This window comes from Triturus cristatus, chromosome 4_1, assembly GCF_964204655.1.
Source record: "Triturus cristatus chromosome 4_1, aTriCri1.1, whole genome shotgun sequence".
Taxonomy (NCBI): domain Eukaryota; kingdom Metazoa; phylum Chordata; class Amphibia; order Caudata; family Salamandridae; genus Triturus; species Triturus cristatus.
The window spans coordinates 38,398,220-38,419,975 of NC_140585.1; the positions used below are offsets into that span (position 1 = coordinate 38,398,220).

The 21,756-nt window shown below is 44.9% G+C and overlaps 1 protein-coding gene across 1 annotated transcript in view; it reads right to left on the minus strand.

Annotated features, from left to right (window-relative positions):
- P2RX3 (purinergic receptor P2X 3) overlaps nucleotides 1-21,756 on the minus strand; it is a 444,899-nt gene that overhangs the window by 12,688 nt on the left and 410,455 nt on the right. Inside the window, exon 11 of the mRNA XM_085651436.1 lies at nucleotides 20,094-20,171. Coding sequence (XP_085507562.1) covers nucleotides 20,094-20,171 — 78 coding nt within the window. The remainder of the gene's footprint in view (nucleotides 1-20,093; nucleotides 20,172-21,756) is intronic.

The window sequence follows — 21,756 nt, forward strand, 5'->3', positions numbered from 1 at the left end:
ATCTGCATTTTCCCCACATTCGCTCATTTATTCCCTTGTTGCTCTCCTAGTGTACATCTGACATACCTACCGACCGTCTACCATTTTATATTTCCATAACCTCTTGCAATTTTTGATTTGCCTTTTCCATCCAAAGCATGTTCAACTCATCTTTCTACTCTACCTCACACCTCATCTTTTTCCACCTAAACCTCTGTTCACCTTCCTCCTCTTCCTGTCATCATAGCCCTCCGTCCCCCAACTCCTTAATGCCCCAACTAATTCTAATAATATACAAATAATATAGAATTACGTGCACTTTGATTAAAATCAGGAGGCGGACCACTTGCGTGAGTCTCCGGATACTAACCACTCCGTGGTCAGTATCTCTGGCTCCCCGCGATGGAACGTATTAAATTCAAATCTATGTGCATTGCGCATAAAACACTGCTAGGGACGGGCCCTCCCATTAATTCATCCCTCATCACTCTCCATAACTGAGATCCGACAATCTTCATCTCGCAAAAGTCCCCAGAATAAAAAGGTCCAGAAGCGGGGGGCGGATTTTTTCCTACAATGCCTCCAAGCTCTGGAACTCCCTCCCACTCCAACTTCGCACTATTCCCAACCACATGGTCTTTCGCAAAAGATTGAAGACTCTGCTTTTTCCTTAGTCTGCACCTGCTGTTGATCATATCTATAGCGCTGGGACACTTCCGGGTAGCCATGAGCTCTACAAATGTCTTTTCATTAATTTATTCATTCACTTTGTTCCTTAAACAATCACTCCACTACAGACCCAAAAAGTAAATAACAAACATTACAATTATGACGCCAATATTTTTAACTTTTTCAAATGCCAGACCTTTACTGTGAAAACACAAAACACTTACTTACATTGGTTCTCATGTGTATGAAATGCGAACACCTGACAGAAACTCCCCGGCAGCAGCGCCCGCTTGCACGTGGCTCCTCTCTGTATACAAATGACGCCAGTGATAATCCCCATTTGAGCTGTTTTGCTGTTTGAGTGGTGCCTGAACCCTGTATCGAGGAGCTTCTGTCTATCACATTTCTGTATTCATAGCTTGACTGACATGGCTCAACATTCTGTCCCAACAGCTTGCAAGACCTGTCACTGCTATATGGTCCTCAAATGGAAATACAATGCATAAAATGGTATGCATTACAGTGTTACCAAGGCAGAGGCCTTTGACTGAATCACTGCACACGCCCGCGATAAAATCTGTGCTCCTCAGAGCCATCGGGGATGACTTGATAAGTGGCGCGCGCTGCGTGCACTGTGCCTCGCGCTCATCAGATTTCTTTTTAGGCAACGTCCTTGACCCTGCCAGCACATTTACTGACCCTGCCCTCACTGTACTCTGGAATAAATGAAGACAGCCTGGAAATGCGGCAAATAAAGATCGCCACACTCCCAGGCCATCTTCATTTACATTCATCTGCAGAGGTATTCGCACCCCCCCTGGGAACCCATCCACGCCCCCAGGGGGGCGCGTCCCACAGTTTAAAGACCTCTGCTCTAAGTTGAGGTACTGGGTCAAGCTGATGAAATTGCTAGAAGCACATGACATTCACGGAAGCCCCTATGTCTATGAGTGCATGTACAGTCATGCCTCGCCATTTTGATCTCACATGCTGGCCTCACCGATTGGCCTCTTTTTCAATGTTCTCCAAATGAGATGATGAAAATGTCCTCATCATCTTCAACCTCCTTGACACACAAGGCACCTGGTGTTAGTGTTTTAGGCTTGCTGGGTGTTTATGCTGGATCTGGTGCAATGGCGTGGAGGGATGAATTTCTAGTGTTCGAGCCTCTCGGAATGTGTCCTGTTCATCTCCCACAAAAGATGAGTGTATAGTGGTTCAATCTGATGCTGCTTGCATGTATCTTGCCTTGTGTCAGGCATTGTGACTCCACTTGTGGTTCTTCACCACAGTAGTCACAGGAGTGGCTTTCCACGCCATTGGTGTGGCATGAGTGGCTGCCACTCTTGGTGTTGCATCCACCTCTAATGTTGTCAACAGTTTGTTTTGATTGATTAGGCATGCGCCTTCCAGTCCTGGTTGATGCTCAACCTGTACTCATGCTGCAGGTGTGTGAGACTTTCGATTCCTCTCTGGAGGCATTACGGCATTGCACTGAGTAAGTGCCGACCTGGAAACATGCTCCCGCAGCCCCAGCCACCCGAGGGCCGCCGAGCCCACACCAGCCTCCCGCAGCCCCAGCCACCCAAGGGCCGCCAAGCCTGCTCCAGCTTTCCCGCCGCCGTAGCCCGTGGCCCCGCCCCCCCGCCAGCCGATTGGCTCGCGCTCCTGCCTCCCCGCAGACCCTCCCGACCGGCTCCCTTCTTAAGGGGAGCCTGACCAGAACCAGGGAGTGACCACTGCGCCTCCCGGCCTGGTCACCGCCATGCTCCTGTGCCTGTGCCTGCTCCCGCAGCCCCAGCCACCCGAGGGCCGCCGAGCCCACACCAGCCTCCCGCAGCCCCAGCCACCCGAGGGCCGCCAAGCCTGCTCCAGCTTTCCCGCCGCCCCAGCCCGTGGCCCCGCCCCCCCGCCAGCCGATTGGTTCACGCTCCCACCTCCCCGCAGACACTCCCGACCGGCTAACTTCTTATGACGTCCCCAGAGCGACCGCGCAGCGGACGCGCGCAGCGGGAGCACCGATTGAGCGCCGAAGGTGCGCCAAAGGTAAGCCCGTCTACGCCCGTCCACGCCTGGACCGCGCCTGGACCGCGCCCAGCGCCAGGACCCCTGGCCCCCGCAGACCCCAGACCACCCACCGGACGTACGACGCCGCCACCCTCAATGCACTCAACGCCGGCCGAAGCCCAGGATGCTACCGAGCCACCCCGAGACGCACCCACGGACCCTTCTGCTGCAACTCCTGCAAGTTCACCTGCATCCGGACCTGCACTACTCCAGCACCAACCAAGACCAAGACGAGCAACAGCAGCAGCCACCTGAAATGCATCCTGCTCAACACCCGCTCCGTCCACAGACACGCCGTCGAGCTCTGGAACCTGCTCGACACCACAGCCCCAGACGTCGCCTTCCTCACGGAAACCTGGATGAACGCCTCCTCAACGCCCGACATTGCCATCGCCATCCCAGACGGCTACAAGATCATCCGAAGGGACCGCATCAACCACACCGGAGGAGGCATCGCCATCATCCACAGGAACACCATACGCATCACGACCAACACCGATGACACCCTCGCACCCGCCGAGCACCTGCACTTCCAGGTCCACATCAACCCCAAGACCACCCTCAGAGGCACCCTCATCTACAGACCCCCGGGACCACGCACACAATTCAGCGAAGACATCGCCGACTTCATCAGCCCGCACGCCCTCCCCTCCGCTGACTACATCCTCCTCGGGGACCTCAACTTCCACCTGGAGAACAACAACGACCGCAACACCACCACCCTGCTGGACAACCTCGCCAACCTCGGACTCAAGCAGCTGGTCACCACCCCCACCCACTACGCCGGACACACACTCGACCCCGTCTTCTCATCCAGCAAGGACATCGCCTTCAGCCACGCCACCGGACTCCACTGGACGAACCACAGCTGCGTCCACTTCAGCTTCAGAAGGACCACGATCCACCACCACCAGCAACAGGTTGCACGCAGAAGCTGGAACAAGATCACAGCTGACCAGCTCGCGACCGACCCTGAGCAAAAACCCACCCACCAGCGCAACGAACCCCAGCCAAGCGGCCACCAACCTCACAAAGTGGATCAGCGACTGCGCAGACGACCTCGCCCCTCTGAAGACCCCGACTAGCAGACCCGGTAGCAAGAAAGCCCCATGGTTCACCGACGAACTCAAGAGCTCCAAGAAGAACTGCCGAGCCCTCGAGAGAACCTGGCGCAGAGACCCAACACCGGACAACATGACTGCCCTCAAGCTCGCCACCCGAAAACACCACCAACTCATCCACGCCACCAAGAAAACCGCATTCAAGGAACGACTGGACAACAATGCACACAACAGCAAGGAACTCTTCAACATCATCAAAGAGCTCTCCAACCCCAACGCCGGTAACAACGACATCACCCCTTCACAAGACCTCTGCAACTCCCTCGCCTCCTACTTCCACAACAAGATCGCGGACATACACAACAGCTTCAGCACTCAACCGACACACGCAATGACCGAACCACCGCCCCCCACCACCACCCTCCGCGCCTGGACCCCGATCAGCACCGAAGACACCGTCCGCACGATGAACTCCATCCACTCCGGATCTCCTACCGACCCCTGCCCTCACCACGTCTTCAACAAGGCCGACGCTGTCATCGCACCCCACCTGCGGGACATCATCAACACCTCCTTCGACACCGCTACCTTCCCGGAGAGCTGGAAGCACGCCGAACTCAGCGCTCTACTAAAGAAGCCATCAGCCGACCCCACCGACCTCAAGAACTACCGCCCCATCTCGCTGCTCCCGTTTCCTGCAAAAGTCATCGAGAAGACCGTCAACAAGCAGCTGGCCGCCTTCCTCGAGACGAACGGATCCCTCGACCTCTCGCAGTCTGGCTTCCGGGCCAACCACAGCACCGAGACCGCCCTGATCGCAGCCACCGATGACATCCGAGCTCTGCTTGACAACGGAGAAACAGCGGCCCTCATCCTCCTAGACCTCTCCGCGGCCTTCGACACTGTCTGCCACCGTACACTAGTGCAGCGTCTCAGCAACGTCGGAATCCAGGAAAAGGCACTGGAGTGGATCATCTCCTTCCTCGCCAGAAGGACACAGAGAGTCCGCCTCCCCCCGTTCAGATCTGAAGCCACCGAAGTCATCTGCGGCGTTCCTCAAGGCTCCTCGCTCAGTCCAACCCTCTTCAACGTGTACATGAGCCCCCTCGCAGACATTGCACGCCAGCACAACCTCAACATCATCTCCTACGCCGACGACACCCAGCTGATTCTCTCCCTCATCAACGACCCCGCCAGAGCCAACCTCCACGAAGGGATGAAAGAGGTAGCCGAATGGATGAAGAACAGCCACCTGAAACTGAACTCGGACAAGACGGAAGTCCTCATCCTGGGATCCTCACCCTCTGCCTGGGACGACTCCTGGTGGCCCCCCGCCCTAGGCAGCGCACCCAAACCAACAGACCATGCACGCAACCTGGGCTTCATCCTGGACTCCACCCTCTCCATGACCAGACAAGTCAACGCCGTCTCCTCGTCGTGCTTCAACATCCTGCACATGCTACGAAAGATCTTCCGGTGGATCCCCACCGAGACCAGGAAGACGGTCACCCAGGCCCTCGTCACCAGCCGTCTGGACTACGGCAACTCCCTCTACGCCGGAACCACCGCCAAACTCCAGAAAAGACTTCAGCGGATCCAGAACGCCTCAGCACGACTCATCCTGGACATCCCCCGTCGCAGCCACATCTCCGGACACCTGAGAGACCTGCACTGGCTCCCGGTCACCAAGAGAATCACCTTCCGTCTCCTCACCCACGCACACAAAGCCCTGCACAACCAAGGCCCAGGATACCTCAACAGCCGCCTCAACTTCTACGCTCCCAAACGCCAGCTTCGATCGACCGGCCACGCCCTCGCCACCGTCCCCCGCATCCGAAGAGCCACCACAGGGGGACGGTCCTTCTCCTTCCTCGCCGCCAGGACGTGGAACTCCCTCCCGACCCACCTCCGCCTGACCCAGAACCACCTCGCCTTCAGGAAGCAACTCAAGACCTGGCTGTTCGAGCAGTAGCGGACCCCCCTCCCCTAGCGCCTTGAGACCCTCTGGGTGAGTAGTGCGCTATATAAATGCTTTGATTGATTGATTGATTGATTGATTGATTCTGACTCACGGCTACAAACCCCTGCCTGAGATGCCATCAACCCTTCAGACTCCTGCGATTCACCTTCCTCTCCTTGGCTCAACGCCCCCCGCATCTGCCAAAGCAACACTTGAGGACGCTCCTTCTCCCCCCTCGCTGTGAAGTCCTGGAACAGCCTCCCCCTCCATCCCTAGACTTCACCCTCTCTTTGGGAGTTCAGAATGAGACTCAAGAACTGGCTATTCAACTGACACCACCCGAGCAGCTTGGATCTCAGAATCTAGATATCCTCGCGGGTGATTAGTCACACTTTATAAATCTGCTTTGATGAGCCCCTGGAGCTTTTTCATCTCCTGGAAGTAGGCCTCTGCCCATGGGTTGCCTCAGTGTGTTGATAGGTGGATGCGTGGGTGTAGGAACCACGGGGGACAGGTGGGAACCCAGTAAAAACCATCTCTGTGCCTCTGCTGCCCCTGAAGTAAGCAAGAGGTACAGGAGAGGGTAGGGGAGATGGAGATAGGAGGAAGAGAGGAGAGATTATGAGGGGAAAATCACAACAAGAAGACACAACAGAGAAAGGGGCGAGAGGTCAAGAGACAAAGACGGGTGCGTATGAGACAGGGGTTAAAAAGAATCCCAGACAGGTGTGAGAGAGATAGAGACGGGTGTGGAAGGGAGTAAGACGGCTGGAAACAGGAGGTGATAGACACAGACAGGCAGAGAGAGACAGGGGAAGACTGGAGAGACCGAAGGACGCACGGCTGAGGAGACAGAACTGAAGGGTCTGTGACCCTCACCACAGCCATCATTCTTACAGCATCTTTCTAGGACCCACAGCTGGGGAGACAGTGCTGGAGCGGGTAGTACAAAATTTTGTATACCCCCTATTTCTGCATGTTTATACTAATCCGAATAATCTATTAATTGTAATATTATTAATCTGTTTGAAGTGATATCTAACCAACTATATTAGTGAAAGAATTACACGTGAGATTTGCATTTGCATGGCTAAACTAACTTGTATACTAATATATGTACGTATACTAATGGTAGAAAATTAGAATATTGCATGATATATGTTGCTTTTGTGATGTAATTTGTGAGTTGCACCAGATGACATCATTGGGTGAATATAAACACTTTGAATGTTGCTATCGTGCTAGATAATTACATACACATGGGGATATTAGTGAGGGTTTAACATTTTATTAGCCATTTCAATGTTTTATTTACGTTTTGTGTTTGTTTTACTTACGTTGACCGATTTGGGCATTCATAAAGATGGCAGACTCTGACATGACGGCCTAGTCATTGTTCCACGAGGTTTCGGGTGAAGTGCGCCTGCGCCACAGCCAGCAACAAGTGGCCTGGTCTTGACCTCATGTGAGATGTACCCATCAAGGACGCACTGGGAGAGTTGCCAAGTTTGTTAAACAAAACACTGTCTTTAAAACCGGAACCAGCAAGCGTGATGATTTACCAAAAAAGACTATGTGAGAACCTCACCGAATGACCCCAAATCATCCAAATCAGGACTGTATAAAACTGATTTTTGTTACATCTTGACATAAAATTCATTATAAAAGATGGTAGACTAGTGAGTTAGGGGTGGACCTTTTTCTTTTTCCTGACGTTATGCTGGCGGAGAGGACGGTGACAGTGCTGGACAGCTGTTTATCCTGAATCTTTGACAGACTGAAAGGCTGCCTGACTTTGATGAATTAAAGACTTTTCCACGACTTGATTGACTTAGAGGACGACTAATAGCCAGATTAGGTAAATATGATGTTCGGTGGATTTGGTTTATGACCTATTGAAATTGCAATTGATTAGATAAACAAATTATTACTTTAACAAACAAATGTGTCAGGTGATTTATTTGGAGAAATTAGAATAAGATTAAATGTAGATTAAAGAATTGAGTCACCAAATATCCAATTTCAACTAACTGATCTATCGACTAAATGGAGGGAATATCTCGAGGTTCTGAGTTTAATAAAGGTACTTAATGTATGTTCAAGTAAATTAGGTCCTTTAGGTGAAAAGGTATTCCTTTCATGTCAGCGTTTGGAAAATGTATCTCTCCCGTGAGAACGGATCAATGAAGTGTGTGTTTTGGTGTTATGGGCCCCACCAATGAATGTATTGAGTGAATATGCTAGTATGATATTTCGTCTGTGACGAAGGGAGGATTAAAAATTCCACGCTGCATCAGTTTTACTGGTAGCAGAATAATGGTTGTTATTGATTTGGTTTGGTGATTATTGCTTGTACATTGCTTATCGATTATTGAGTATTGATTGGTATTGGTTTATGTATTAACACTCTATGTTGAGTCGCATCGAGTTTTATGTCGTTTGCACGGCTTCTGGGATGTAGGAAGTCAGAAGTTTGTGAGAGTTCCGTAGAAGAGCAGAGGTAAGTGCTGTTCTCGGGAAAGACGGAATTGTTGTTGCCCTGTAGGTACACAGGGAAAACGTGTAACGATTGAAGTTGCACGACGCATTGTCTGGGTTCGATTCGGTGACATCGTCGCATGTTGGCATTAGAAATATCTCCTGTCTGAAAGAAGTGTATGGTAGCGAAGGTCACCTGTGAAATTTTGGTCTTAGGTACCAGGAGACCAAATGGCACTCCGATAACGCTTATTACTAGAAAGGTAATAGGTGCTCCCTAAGCTTGTTAGAAGCATAAAGTAGAGGGAAGTGCTACTTTATTAACGTATGTCATAATTCTATAGTAGAACAGACTGTTCGCTGTTCTCGGGAAAGGCAGGATTCTGTGTGAATGTACTACATTTTCTGTGTGAAAGTTGGTGAATGTGAAGGCATTCGGGTTAATTGTGAAACTCTAGTTTTATTTCTCAGGAGCACTGGGTCTCCGACCAAGTGTCTTAATTCTGGAGAAACGGTTAGCTAATGCTTGTTAGAAGGGTAAGGTAGAGGAATGTGCTACTTTATCAATGGAAGTAACGATTCCGTAGTAGGGCAGAGGTAAGCGTTGCTTTCGGGAAAGATGGAATTCTCGTGAGAAAGGTCTATTGCTATTCCTTGGTTAGCGAAGCGGACAATGGTGGTGTGTTTGTGTTGTTACTAACAGATTTATACATTTGAAACAAAACTTACCAAAGTGAATTTTGTAAAGGAGGGGTAGACAGGAGCAGGAGCTGCAGCAGCGGCTGCTGACATCAGAACGACCGCGCTGGGATTGGCCAGTCAGTAGGAAATGTAGAACGCTCCTGATTGGTGCGTTAGTGTACGCCGCGCTAGGAGTGGAGAATCACAGGGTGACGTAGACGCCGTGGTGCGTTAGTGTGAGTCGCGCTGGGATTGGAGAATTGCAGAGTGACGTAGATGCTCTGGATTGGTGCGTTAGTGTGAGTCGCCCTACAATTGGTCAGAAAAGCGGTACGGTCGAGAGGAGAGACTAGTGATAAACAAAAAGACAGAAAAGATGTTTTACGATCCACCAGAAAAGGAGAAGAAGTCCTGGTTCGGTAGACTTAAAAAGTGGTTTGAGGAGGACAAACCGATGTAACTAGGGAAGGACAATTACTTCCTCCACCGAAAACCCCAGCATCCTTTATGGTTGAGAAATATGGATATCACACCTGTATTTGGTTAGACAATTGGGTTAAGTACACTAAGATGGTTCATTTAATTTGGCAGTTTTGAGAAATTTAAGAGAGAAAATGATGAATCTAGAACCGAGACCTAGACCGACACAATTGGAAGCATTGACAGAATGGGAAGATGAGATGCATGACCGAGAAAGACAGAGAAGTGGCGGAAGGTATAGGTACATGTTTGGTCGATCATACGGACATGAGAATCATGATGATCGAATGAAAAGGTGGCGGAATGCAAGTATGACTGAAGGTTTGTTTCCCGTAAGAACTGCAGAAGAAAATGGAGGAAGAAAATGCGCAGAAAAAAGACATAATGTGGAATCGAGAGGGTATGAAGTGAATGAATCAGAGGATGATGTTCTTGATGACATGTTCTATAAAAATCCACCCCCATATCGGCCAGAACCAGAAATATTAACACCAAGTGCCCCAATGAAAGAAACTTTACGAATCATAAAATCGGAACCAGAGTTCCAAGATTTAGGAAAAAACAATTCCATTAGAGAGGTAGAGAGGAAGTCAGAAAGTAGAATAAATGGTGAAAATTCAGCAGAACTGGCAAAGACAACCTTAGAATTAACAGAGAAAATAAGAGAATTAACAAAAAAGCTGGAAGCTGTAACAGTTCCAGTAACGATAGGTCCAGTAATGCCTATTTTTGATAAACAAAAAGATAGCGAACATTGTTTAACGGTCCCTTATAAAAGCAATAAACAGGTTGAACAGCCAAAACTGAGTCAAAATGAAAAATGATTGAACCAAATGTTTCTAATAACCCGTTTATAGGCCAGAATTTTGCAGAAAGACTTATACCAACAATGGAGTCAATTTCAGAAACACAAAAGGATTCAGAACAAGGTAATGTAGAGAAGTCAGTAGGACCAGCTACAGAGGAATTAAGTGAATGGTTGAGAAACTTGCAATAGATGTGGCCAAATTACGAATGGTACTAGAAGAGTTAATAGTAGGAACTATCCCTACGGAAAAGTTAAAAACTTACCAGGATGAGGAGTTGCTTTTTCTCTGTAAGAGCATAACTTGGAGAGCAAAAAGTCTCCATGAACGATTAGAAGAAGTAGCAAATGAAATGGGTATAGATATTGAAAAGGTAAAAGCCTTACAGAAACCATATTGAATAGATTTCACTGAAAAGGACATTGAAAATATGAATACCACATGACGAATGAGTCAGATTAAGGAAATAATTATCTTGTTGAGAAAATGGGGAGATGTGGACAAATGGAAAAGTAGATGGTATCGAAAGCGAGATGATGCCTCAGATAAAACTTTTTCAGCTTTCCCTGTTAGAGAAAAGGAGAAGGTAGTAACAGAATATCCTATGAGAGAGATTCCAGGAGGAGGATATGTACATGTCCCATGGACTAGGCAAAATATTTTGTCATTCACAAATGACTTCCCTCGACTACGTGAAAAACCCGTCGAGTGGTATAGACAGGTAGACAGATTTGTGAAATTGTCCAAAGTATTATGGATTGATCTAAACAGCCTGTTTGACATAATAGTACCAGCAGATCTATGGACAGAGTGCAAAATAATGGTAGATTGGCCAATACAGGAATACCCAAAGGATCCGAAAACAGGGGCTCCAGACCCCGAGGTAATGAAAAAATATGAACAGGTTATTGCCTTTCTGAAGAATAAGGTTCCACCCAAAGAGACAGATTGGGTAAAAATTGACAGAATGCATCAGGAAAGCAAAGAGTCAGTACATGCATATTATGAGAGGCTGATCTTGGCCTTTAAGCAGTTTAGTGGAGACGAAAATCTGAGTGAAAAGGATCTAAGTCATTTTGTATACAGGTTTGTATATGGTCTTCGTCCAGAAATTAGTTAGATGATAAAACAACATACTGTAGATTGGCAGAATAAGAAAATAGACAAAGTGTTGAGACACGCTAAATATTTCAGTGATGAGATTGAAGCTAAACAGCGAAAATTGAAAGAAAAGGCTATGTGGGCACAGGTGATGGTAGCAGAGAGACAGGAAGCTCAATTAGCAGGACAAGCAAATATTACAGGATCAAGACAAAAATTCAGTCCTGGGAAAAATAAAGGAAATATAGAGGAAGCTAAGAAGAAATTCCCGTGTCATAATTGCGGTAGAATAGGGCATTGGAAATCCGAGTGTAAATTTCCCCCAAGTACTAACGATGAAAATGCATCATTGAATCCACAGGTGCAGAATGAGGTGAGTGGTCAACCGCAGCGACAGCAGCAGGTTGTTATCCAACAGAATCAGGTGCCAAAACTGCCTTTTCCACAGAGCAAAAATTCCCAGAGGTATAGTAGTGAAACGGGATTCTACAACGGAGAACAGGTAAATAAACTGCCACGCGCTAGCGCTGTTTCGCAGTATTGGCTGCAACGCAATGAGAGTGATTCAGAAGAAAGTTATTGACGGTGCCGAAGGGAGGAAGAAGAGTGCGTACTTGGCGCAACTCTAGAAGTAGACCAGTCAGGCCCATTTGTAGATGGAAAGATTAATGATGAAAGCATTACTTTCCTAGTTGATACTGGTGCTACTCGATCAACTGTCAGATTAGGTGATGTTAAGAATCTTCCTCTCTCGGATGAAACGATCCAAGTAGTTGGTGTATCCAACAGGCAGATTAAAACTTACTTTACAGACCGGTGAAAGTTAGCATAAGGAAATTTTCTGAAATGCACCGCTTTGTCGTGTGTGACACCAGTCCTGTGAATCTGTTAGGTAGAGATTTGTTGTGCAAAATGAACTGCACTATATTTTGTACCCTGGATGGGATAGCATTTGAAGCCCCGGATGAAGATGTGCTGTATAAAATGACAATGACAAACAAGGAAAATAAGGTTATTGAAACCTATGCTGTATTTAACCCTGATGAATTACCTAAAGAATTGAAACAGTCTGTAAAAGAAGAAGTTTGGGATTTCACAGGAGAAGACGTGGGATTAATGAGAAATGTAGATCCAGTAAAAATAACAGTAAAAGAAGGAGTATGTTATCCAAATGTCCCTCAATATAAATTGACACCTGAAATAATTGAAGGAGTAACTCCTGTGATTGAAAAAATGATCAAACAAGGTATTTTGAGAGAAATAATGAGTAGTCCATGTAATTCACCAATAATGGGACTGAAAAAGCCTAGTGGGAAGTTCCGGATAGTACAAGATCTGAGAAAGATAAACAAAATTGTTGTGTCATGTTGTCCCATTGTACCAAATCCATCTGTGATTTTATATCAGATTCCCCATGACGCAAAATGGTATACAGTAATTGATCTATGCCATGCTTTCTTTTCCATCCCATTGCACCATGACAGTCAGCAAATTTTTGCATTTCGTTTCGGTGAGCGTATTTAGGCTTGGTGCCGAATTCCACAGGGGTATACAGAAAGCACCTCAATATTTAATCAGCTATTGAAGAAGTCTTTGGAAAGTCTAGAAATGCCCGAAAATTCAGTATTAGTTCAGTACATCGACGACCTTCTTGTGGCGTCGAAAACCCGCGAGGCTTGCGAACTAGACACTATAGCCTTGCTGAACCATTTGGCTGATGGAGGACTTAAAGTGTCACCATCAAAATTACAATTTTGCAAGAAAGAAGTACAATATTTAGGACATAACATTGAAAAAGGACTGAGGAAAATAACGACAGATAGAATCAGGATCATAAAAAGAATGAGTGCACCCATGACCCAAAGAGAGGTGGGAATGTTTCTGGGAATGGTTGGATATTGTCGTCAATGGATTAGCACTTTTTCATTGATTGCAAAACCTTTGGTACGACTGACAAGAAGCGATGTGAAAGATCCCATTGATTTGAACAAAGAAGAATTGGCAGCATTTAAAAGATTGAGAGATGGGTTGTGTGAAGCACCTGCATTAGGTATGCCTGACTATGAAAAGGAGTTTGAGTTGTACTGCAGTGAGAGAAATGGATGTGCGCTCTCTGTGCTAATACAGAAGCATGGAAAACTGAGGAGACCAATTGCATATTTTTCATCAATGTTGGACCCAGTAGCTGTGGCCCTACCTGGGTGTTTGAAAGCAGTAGCTGCTACATGCCGAAGTTTGGAACAGAGAGAGGGAACTGTGATGGGATATCCTGTGAAAGTGTTTGTACCTCATGATGTGGCAATCCTTTTAACAAGGAGTCGCACTCAGTATATGACACATAGTCAGCTAAGTATGAGAAAGTTATACTAGGTGCCACAAATGTAAGTCTTGTGAGATGTTTAAATGTGAATCCTTCAACATTATTGCCTGATGCTGAGAATGTGGAAGTCAAAGATAAAGCAGATCATGATGGTCTGGATGTACTTGATTTTTGTACAAAACCTCGACCTGACATAAAAGATGTACCCTTACCAGAAAGTGATTTTGTTCTGTTTGTGGACGGTTCTTGTTTGAGAACAGATGATGGAGTGTTAAGTGCAGCATATGCAGTATGTACGGTTGCAGCGGTAATGGAAGCATCATATCTGAAAGGAGTAAAATCGGCACAAGTAACTGAACTTGTTGCTTTGACTAGACCATGCAAGATTGGAAAGAGTGTGAGGGTGACTGTGATAACTGACAGCCAGTACGGATTCGGAGTCGTACATGACTTCGGTCAGATATGGCTGCAGAGAGGCTTTTTGACATCAAGTGGAACTCCCATTAAGATTGCTGAGGTGGTTGGAAAATAGCTTGAGTCGATACAGTTGCCTAGGCAATTGGCTGTAGTGAAGTGTGCTGCCCATAGTCAAAGTGGTGATTATATCGCCACTGGCAACAAATACGCTAATGACATGGCACAATACAGTACACGAAATCAGAATTCCATTAATCGGGCCAAGGAAAGAGAAGTGATTTCTTGTTCCTTGATGTTTACTAACATTGTGGGAACATGGTAAGAAGTGAGACCATTACAGGAAGAAGCAGGAAATGAGGAAATGGAGCAGTGGGTAAAAGCAGGATGTGCACCAAGAGAGAAGGATCATGTGTGGGTCTATCGAGATGGAAGACCAGTCATGCCTAATAGCATGATGTCTGCCATGGCACGGATGTATCATGGACAGGGACACATAGGGAGAGATGCTATGGTCAGGTCATTTAAACAAACTTGGTACAATGCAAAATTCAGACTTGTAGCAGAAAGTCTTTGTCAGAGATGCCTAATATGTCAGCAATACAATCCTGGAAGAAAGACAGTAGTGAGTCTAGGAACAATAGGTCGAGAAGGAGGGCCTTTTACCAGAATGCAAGTGGATTTCATTGAGATGCCTCCCTGTAACAGACTGAGGTATGTTTTGGTTATGTTCTGTCTGTTTTCCAGATGGGTAGAGGCATTCCCAACAAGAAGAAATGATGGGATGACAGAGGCAAAATTACTTTTGAGGGAATTTATCTCTAGATTTGGGTTCCCAGTGACAATTGAATCAGACCGAGGAGGACATTTCCATAATGAGATCATAAAACTGATTTGTGAAGCATTGAATGTACGACAAAAACTACATTGTGCCTACCGACCAGAGGCTTCTGGTGTGGTGGAACGGATAAATGGTACTATCAAAAACAGGATAGGGAAAATGTGTTTAGCCACAGGTATGAAATGGCCTGATGTCTTGCCTCTGGTACTCATGACTATTAGATCAATTCCAGATAGAACTACAGGGTTAAGCCCCCATGACATCATCATGGGTAGAGCCATGCGGCACGTGTTTATACCAGTCAACAAGCTGATGACTATAACTGATGACATGGTGTTGGAATACTGTAAAAGCCTGGCTGACGCAGTTTATTCTGTGTTTCATCAGGTTGGAGCGGATGCCACCACCCTTGAAAAGAAGCCAGCCCATGATCTAAGCCCAGGGGACTGGGTGAGAGTAAAAGCACACAGAAGAAGAAACTGTTTGGTTCCAAGGTGGGGAAAACCAAGACAAGTCATCTTGACCACAACAACAGCTGTAAAGTGTGCTGGATTGAAAAACTGGATCCATGCAAGTCCCACATTGAGATTTCCAAATCCGGTGGACAGTACGGAAAAGGAGTATTTTGATGAATCAGAATCCAGTACTGAGTCAGATGACGGAGAGCCAAAAACAAAAGAAAACCCTGAAAGGGGGGAAGCAGAACAAAGTCTAACATATGTTCCAAGAAGTATTTCCCTGAGAAGAAGGTTACAGATTTCTGATACCAGTTCAGACTCATAGACCAAAAAAGGAGCGAAGAGTTCAAGGGACAAACAAGGGAAAACCAAAGAAAAAGATGGTGAAGAGACAATAAAAGAGATTCATGAAGAGGAAGTGCCAGATGAGAGATTGAGAGAAATTCCACCTGAAACAACACATTTAGATGGACAGGTGCCAGATACAGAGAGAGAGGGAAAGATTATTGCGGAAGACCTCCGAGGAGGTGTAGGGAACTCCAACATCCAGTTAGAAACAGGGACAAGTAGTCAGCAGGAAGATTGAGTGTCTGAGATTCGAGGAGGGACAGAAGTAGGGAAAACTAAAGAAGTGGTGGAAAAAGAAACTGTTGAGAGTAAAAAGCAAGTTGAAACAGAGTCAGAGGAAAGCGAAGATGAAATACCTGAAGGTCGAGTTCTAAGAAAGAGAGCTTGGAGAACTGAAAAGAATGATAAAGGAAGTAGATTGAAAAGAGCAGCAAAAGATGATGTTTGGCCGAATAAAATAAAAAGATTAAGATACCGACTGACACGAGTAAATTCACCAAGGGCTGAACAGGTGAATGAAGTGACAAGTCAGGTGAAATCAAAAGACGAAGAAACCATAGAAATGAAAAAGGGCAAAAGAACCAGAAAACCTAACCAGAAGTATAAATCACCAGAATGGACGTATGTGGCCCTGCCTGAAGGAAAAGAAGAGGCGGATAGCCAAGGAAATCCAGAGGTGGTTGTACCAAAAGTGGTTGAGGAAGACAAAGAATCGGAAATCCTGAGCGTTATCTTGTCCGATATTGGAGAAGAAGCGGAAATTCAGGACATTCTGTATACAGATCACGAAGGAAAAGTGAAAGATGATGAAATGCCAAACTGAATGAGATAAGAAAACAACTGATGGAAAGACAATAAAAATATAGAAAAGGACAAAAACTGGTAGAACCAAGTAGGTGCTTAGAGCCTTGGGTTAGAAAACTAGTTGTGAAGTAGAAGAGGTTAAGTCAAAATACACAGTCCATTTTAGCAAAGATGGCAAACATAGATAGTAGAAAAGGTAGATGTACATTTTTGAAGAGAAGGTGTAAAATCTGTTGTTGTTGTACAGGATTATTAAGGCTTCTATGGAGTGTACTTGCTCTCTTGATCTCATTTAAAGTTACTATAGATACACTAGAAGTATATAGTGAAAACATAACTAATCTAGGGCAGATCCAAAAGGTAGTTCCAACTAGAATAGATAAAAACTATTTACACAAAGACAGGTCTGTAACTAATTTTTCTAAGAACGTGTTTTCGAAATTGTTGTATGAATATGTAAAAACAATGGATGTAAGGGACTGCTATGTCTGTATGCAGTTACCTGCCTCTGTATCGGAGGGAGTGACTTATCACCGCCTTCCAGTAACTTATGGAATAACATGTGGTGTAATAGCTAGTCTATTTTATCAAACAGGGAAATTAGAATATTATTTTTCAGATGTAGACACTATATTTTCACAAGTACCTTCAATTAACAAGCTAAACAAGGTAAAACCTGCAAAGGTATTAGGTGAATTTTTCTTAGAGACTAAAGAACTAACATTAGTATACATATTTGAAAACAGTTTGACATGCAGTTTAAAGAAAGAGGAAAATACATTTTTAGATATGGTTGAAGAAAGGAGACTGAAAATGCAAAGAAAGGCATCAAAAGGAAAGGTGGAGAAAACAGTATGGGATGTAGAAATGGAAAAATACTTGAAAGGGGAAACAAGCCCAACTATGGCTTTAGAGTGGCCTCAGAAAGGGAAAATTGTGTATTAGAAGGAATAAAACTGCATATGACAATTATTTTGTAGGGAATAGCGAATGCCATGATACATACCGAATCATGGGTGGATGGGGATTTAAAGGTGGAAAAGATCCCGTTTTTCCTGGATTATATTTCATTTGTGGGAACAGGGCATATTATCGTTTGCCAGACCATTGGTATGGCACCTGTTATGTAGGCCTGGTCTTTCCGAAGATTTTTTACATGGATAGAGGAGAAGATGGTGTACATAGCTTAGGTAGTAATTTAGCACGTAGTAAGAGAGAATCTTGGTCAGAAATTGTAGGTGATATTTCTGGAGCATTGATACCGGCAGTGGGAATATCTCTGAATGCAAACAGAATCAGAAGACTTTCAACAGTAGTGGATCACTTGTCAACAAGCACCCCTGGAGGATTTTTATTGGTAAGCACTGAAATGGTTGCCATGCGTGCTATGGTAATACAAAATCGACTTGCCCTTGATATATTATTGGCAAAAGAGGGTGGAGTCTGTGGAATGCTGAAAGTTCAACATTGTTGTACTTACATTCCTGACGAAAGTAAAGATTTGAAAATTTATATTAAACATATTACAGAATTGCATGACGAAATTGCACCACTAGAGGTTGAAGGTGTATGGGAAAGGATTGGGAGGAAATAGCGGCTATTAAAGATTTCTTAGTAAATTTAGGTAGTACCTTTTTAGGTAAGATATTATTTCCATAAACATGTGTAATTTTCATAGTATTAATAATAAGATTAGGGTGTATCTGTCGTAAAAAGAATAAAAACCAGAAAAAGTTAATAAGAGAAAATTTAAGGAGAAAAGACGTAAAACAAGAGAGAGAATTTGATGAGATAGAATTGGAGGAAGTTAAGGAGAGTATGTACAAATCAGCAAAAAGAGAAGAGACAGGGGAAACTGAATTATGAATAAAAACAAGAAATCACTTTGAAATTCCATAAAAGAGATACAAAATTTTGATGGTGTGGTGATATAATCACCAAAGGGGGGATTGCTGGAGCGGGTAGTACAACATTTTGTATATCCCCCCATTTCTGCATGTTTATACTAATCCGAATAATCTATTAATTGTAATATTATTAATCTGTTTGAAGTGATATCTAACCAACTATATTAATGAAAGAATTACACATGGGATTTGCATTTGCATGGCTAAACTAACTTGTATACTAATATATGTATGCATACTAATGGTAGAAAATTAGAATGTTGCATGATATATGTTGCTTTTGTGATGTAATTTGTAAGTTGCACCAGATGACATCGTTGGGTGAATATAAACGCTTTGAATGTTGCTATCGTGCTAGATAATTACATACACTTAGGGATATTAGTGAGGGTTTAACATTTTAATAGCCATTTCAATGTTTTAATTACGTTTTGTGTTTGTTTTACTTAAGGTGACCGGTTTGGGCTTCGTAAAGATGGCAGACTCTGACATGAAGGCCTAGTCACTGTTCCACGAGGTTTCGGGTGAAGTGCGCCTGCGCCACAGCCAGCAACAAGTAGCCTCGTCTTGACCTCATGTGAGATGTACCCATCAAGGACGCACTGGGAGAGTTGCCAAGTTTGTTAAACAAAACACTGTCTTTAAAACCGGAACCAGCAAGCGTGATGATTTAACAAATAAGACTATGTGAGAACCTCACCGAATGACCCCAAATCATCCAATCAGGACTGTCTAAAACTGATTTTTGTTACATCTTGACATAAAATTCATTATAAAAGATGGTAGTCTAGTGAGTTAGGGGCGGACCTTTTTCTTTTTCCTGACGTTATGCTGACGGAGAGGACGGTGACACTGCTGGACAGCTGTTTATCCTGAATCTTTGACAGACTGAAAGGCTGCCTGACTTTGATGAATTAAAGACTTTTCCACGACTTGATTGACTTAGAGGACAACTAATAGCCAGATTAGGTAAGTATGATGTTCGGTGGTTTTGGTTTATGACCTATTGAAATTGCAATTGATTAGATAAACAAATTATTACTTTAACAAACAAATGTGTCGGGTGATTTATTTGGAGAAATTAGAATAAGATTAAATGTAGATTAAAGAATTGAGTCACCAAATATCCAATTTCAACTAACTGATCTATCGACTAAATGGAGGGAATATCTCGAGGTTCTGAGTTTAATAAAGGTACTTAATGAATGTTCAAGTAAATTAGGTCCTTTAGGTGAAAAAGTATTCCTTTCATGTCAGCGTTTGGAAAATGTATCTCTCCCGTGAGAACGTATCAATGAAGTGTGTGTTTTGGTGTTATGGGCCCCACCAATGAATGTATTGAGTGAATATGCTAGTATGATATTTGTTCTGTGACGAAGGGAGGATTAAAAATTCCACGCTGCATCAACAGAACTGAAGGGTCTGTGAGGTTCACCACAGCCATCATTCTTACAACATCAACCAAGGACCCACAGCCGGGGAGACAGAACTGAAGGATCTGTTACCCTCACTACGGCCATCATTCTTACAGCATCACCGAAGAACCCACGGCTGAGGAGACAGAACTGAAGGGTCTCTCACTCAACACTGCGTTCTTACATCCCACCTCTACTACCAGAGGGTCATGCAGGTACTGCAGGTCATGTATTCAGTCCCTAGTTAGCATTCTTTACAGAGGGATTAGAAACACCTCTGGCTCCCTAAAAACCACCTACTCACCTCTTCAAACTTCTTTGCCTTGTACTGGTCCGCTCCCTTCAGGAAATTCAGAAGAATAATGTCACAGAGCACCGTTCCCTGGAAAAAGAACAAAGTGCAGACATTAAACACAGAGTCGGCAAATGGGTGGAGAGAAAATGGGGGGGGAGAGGAAACAGAGGAATGTCGGAAGGGAAGAGGAAAAGAGACAACAAATACATGAGCCTGAGAATCCACCAGAGACAGGTGCCTTGTCGCTGTCATTATGGCTAAGGTGCATTATTTTGAAAATGTTTTCATGTACACTTTCCGGCACATAAACAATCTTTAAAGGCGATTTGTTCGATTTGCAGAATACAGCACTCATAGAAAGATCAAAAACAAGGAGACATAAAAGTATTTCTCCTTGTTGCACCACCATGTTTTTGGCCTCAAATTTGCAGATCCTTGTAAATCTGGGCAGCGTCAAAAAGCAATGGGTGTTGCAGTGGAACGTCCACAGCAACACCCACTGCACGCTCCTTTCAGGCAGATACCTGCGTGAAAGGGGACGATATTTACAAAGTGTTGTTAAGCCACACAAAGTAACTTTTCGCCGATTTGCAAATATGAAGAAAGGCATTGCGCCACTAAAGCTTTGGTAAAAGTGACGTTCCTGTGGTACAAACCCCTTGTAAATATGTGTCACTGTGCTCTAAATAGGAGCCATCGTATTAATTTCTTTGTTTGCGTGCAAAAAAAAGGCGCAATGACATTTGGTAGGCAACCACGCAAGCGAGAAAATGTATACATGAGACTTGTGTGCCGTTGTTTTATTTACTGCTCTGAGATAGATCTGTAAAGTTAAAAAAAATTAAATGAAGTAGTGTGAAAGCGCTTTTATTTAGAAAGTGGACAGGCCAGCAGCAATTTGCTACCCAGTCCTCCAAAAGAAAAAAGTAAAAGTATTTTAAAAAATAGGTCTGCAGGGAATCAGAGACAACAGAGAAGTGGGTCGGGGAAGCTGAGAAGAGGGAAAGAGAGGGAGAGAATAACACAAGGAAGAAGCACACAGGAGAGAGCAACAGGCATCGCGGTGGGAGAGAAGCACAAGTGCGAGAGACAGCAACAGAGACTGTGGAGGGAAGAAAAGCCCACATATGAGAGGGAACAACATGGAGTGGGGCGAAGAGAAGCACACGAGGAAGACAGCTAGAAAACATGGGCACTAAGCTGCAGTGCTTAAGCAAAAAGAAAAAGGTAGTTCCCTAAAAGTTAGCATTGGAAGGACACAAATAAAGAGAATATGTTCAGGGAGGGACAAACACAAGATGGACAAGGAAAACCATCGAATAGGAAACAAGCAATTTAGACAATAAGCCAATCAGTGGACCAGTTTTAAGTTCACCGTAAACTCTTGGCAAGCCCACAATAGGCCATTATCAATCAGGCAGCTGTGCTGTCTGGTAGGGACAACCTACACATTACAATGCAGTATAGCATCGGCAAGAAACATTGGCAAAGCCAATGGGTCACAAAGGCGAGACCTATTGGCTTTGGCAATTCTTGTTTGTGGTGTATAGTTTGACCGACGTGTCGCTGTCAACACTGATGGTGTTATTGAGGGAAGACATTTGAGACTTTTGTTGTCTGGATTGAAAGGTGGAGATGAGTCCTCCTCAGTGACATGATAGAGGAGGCCAGC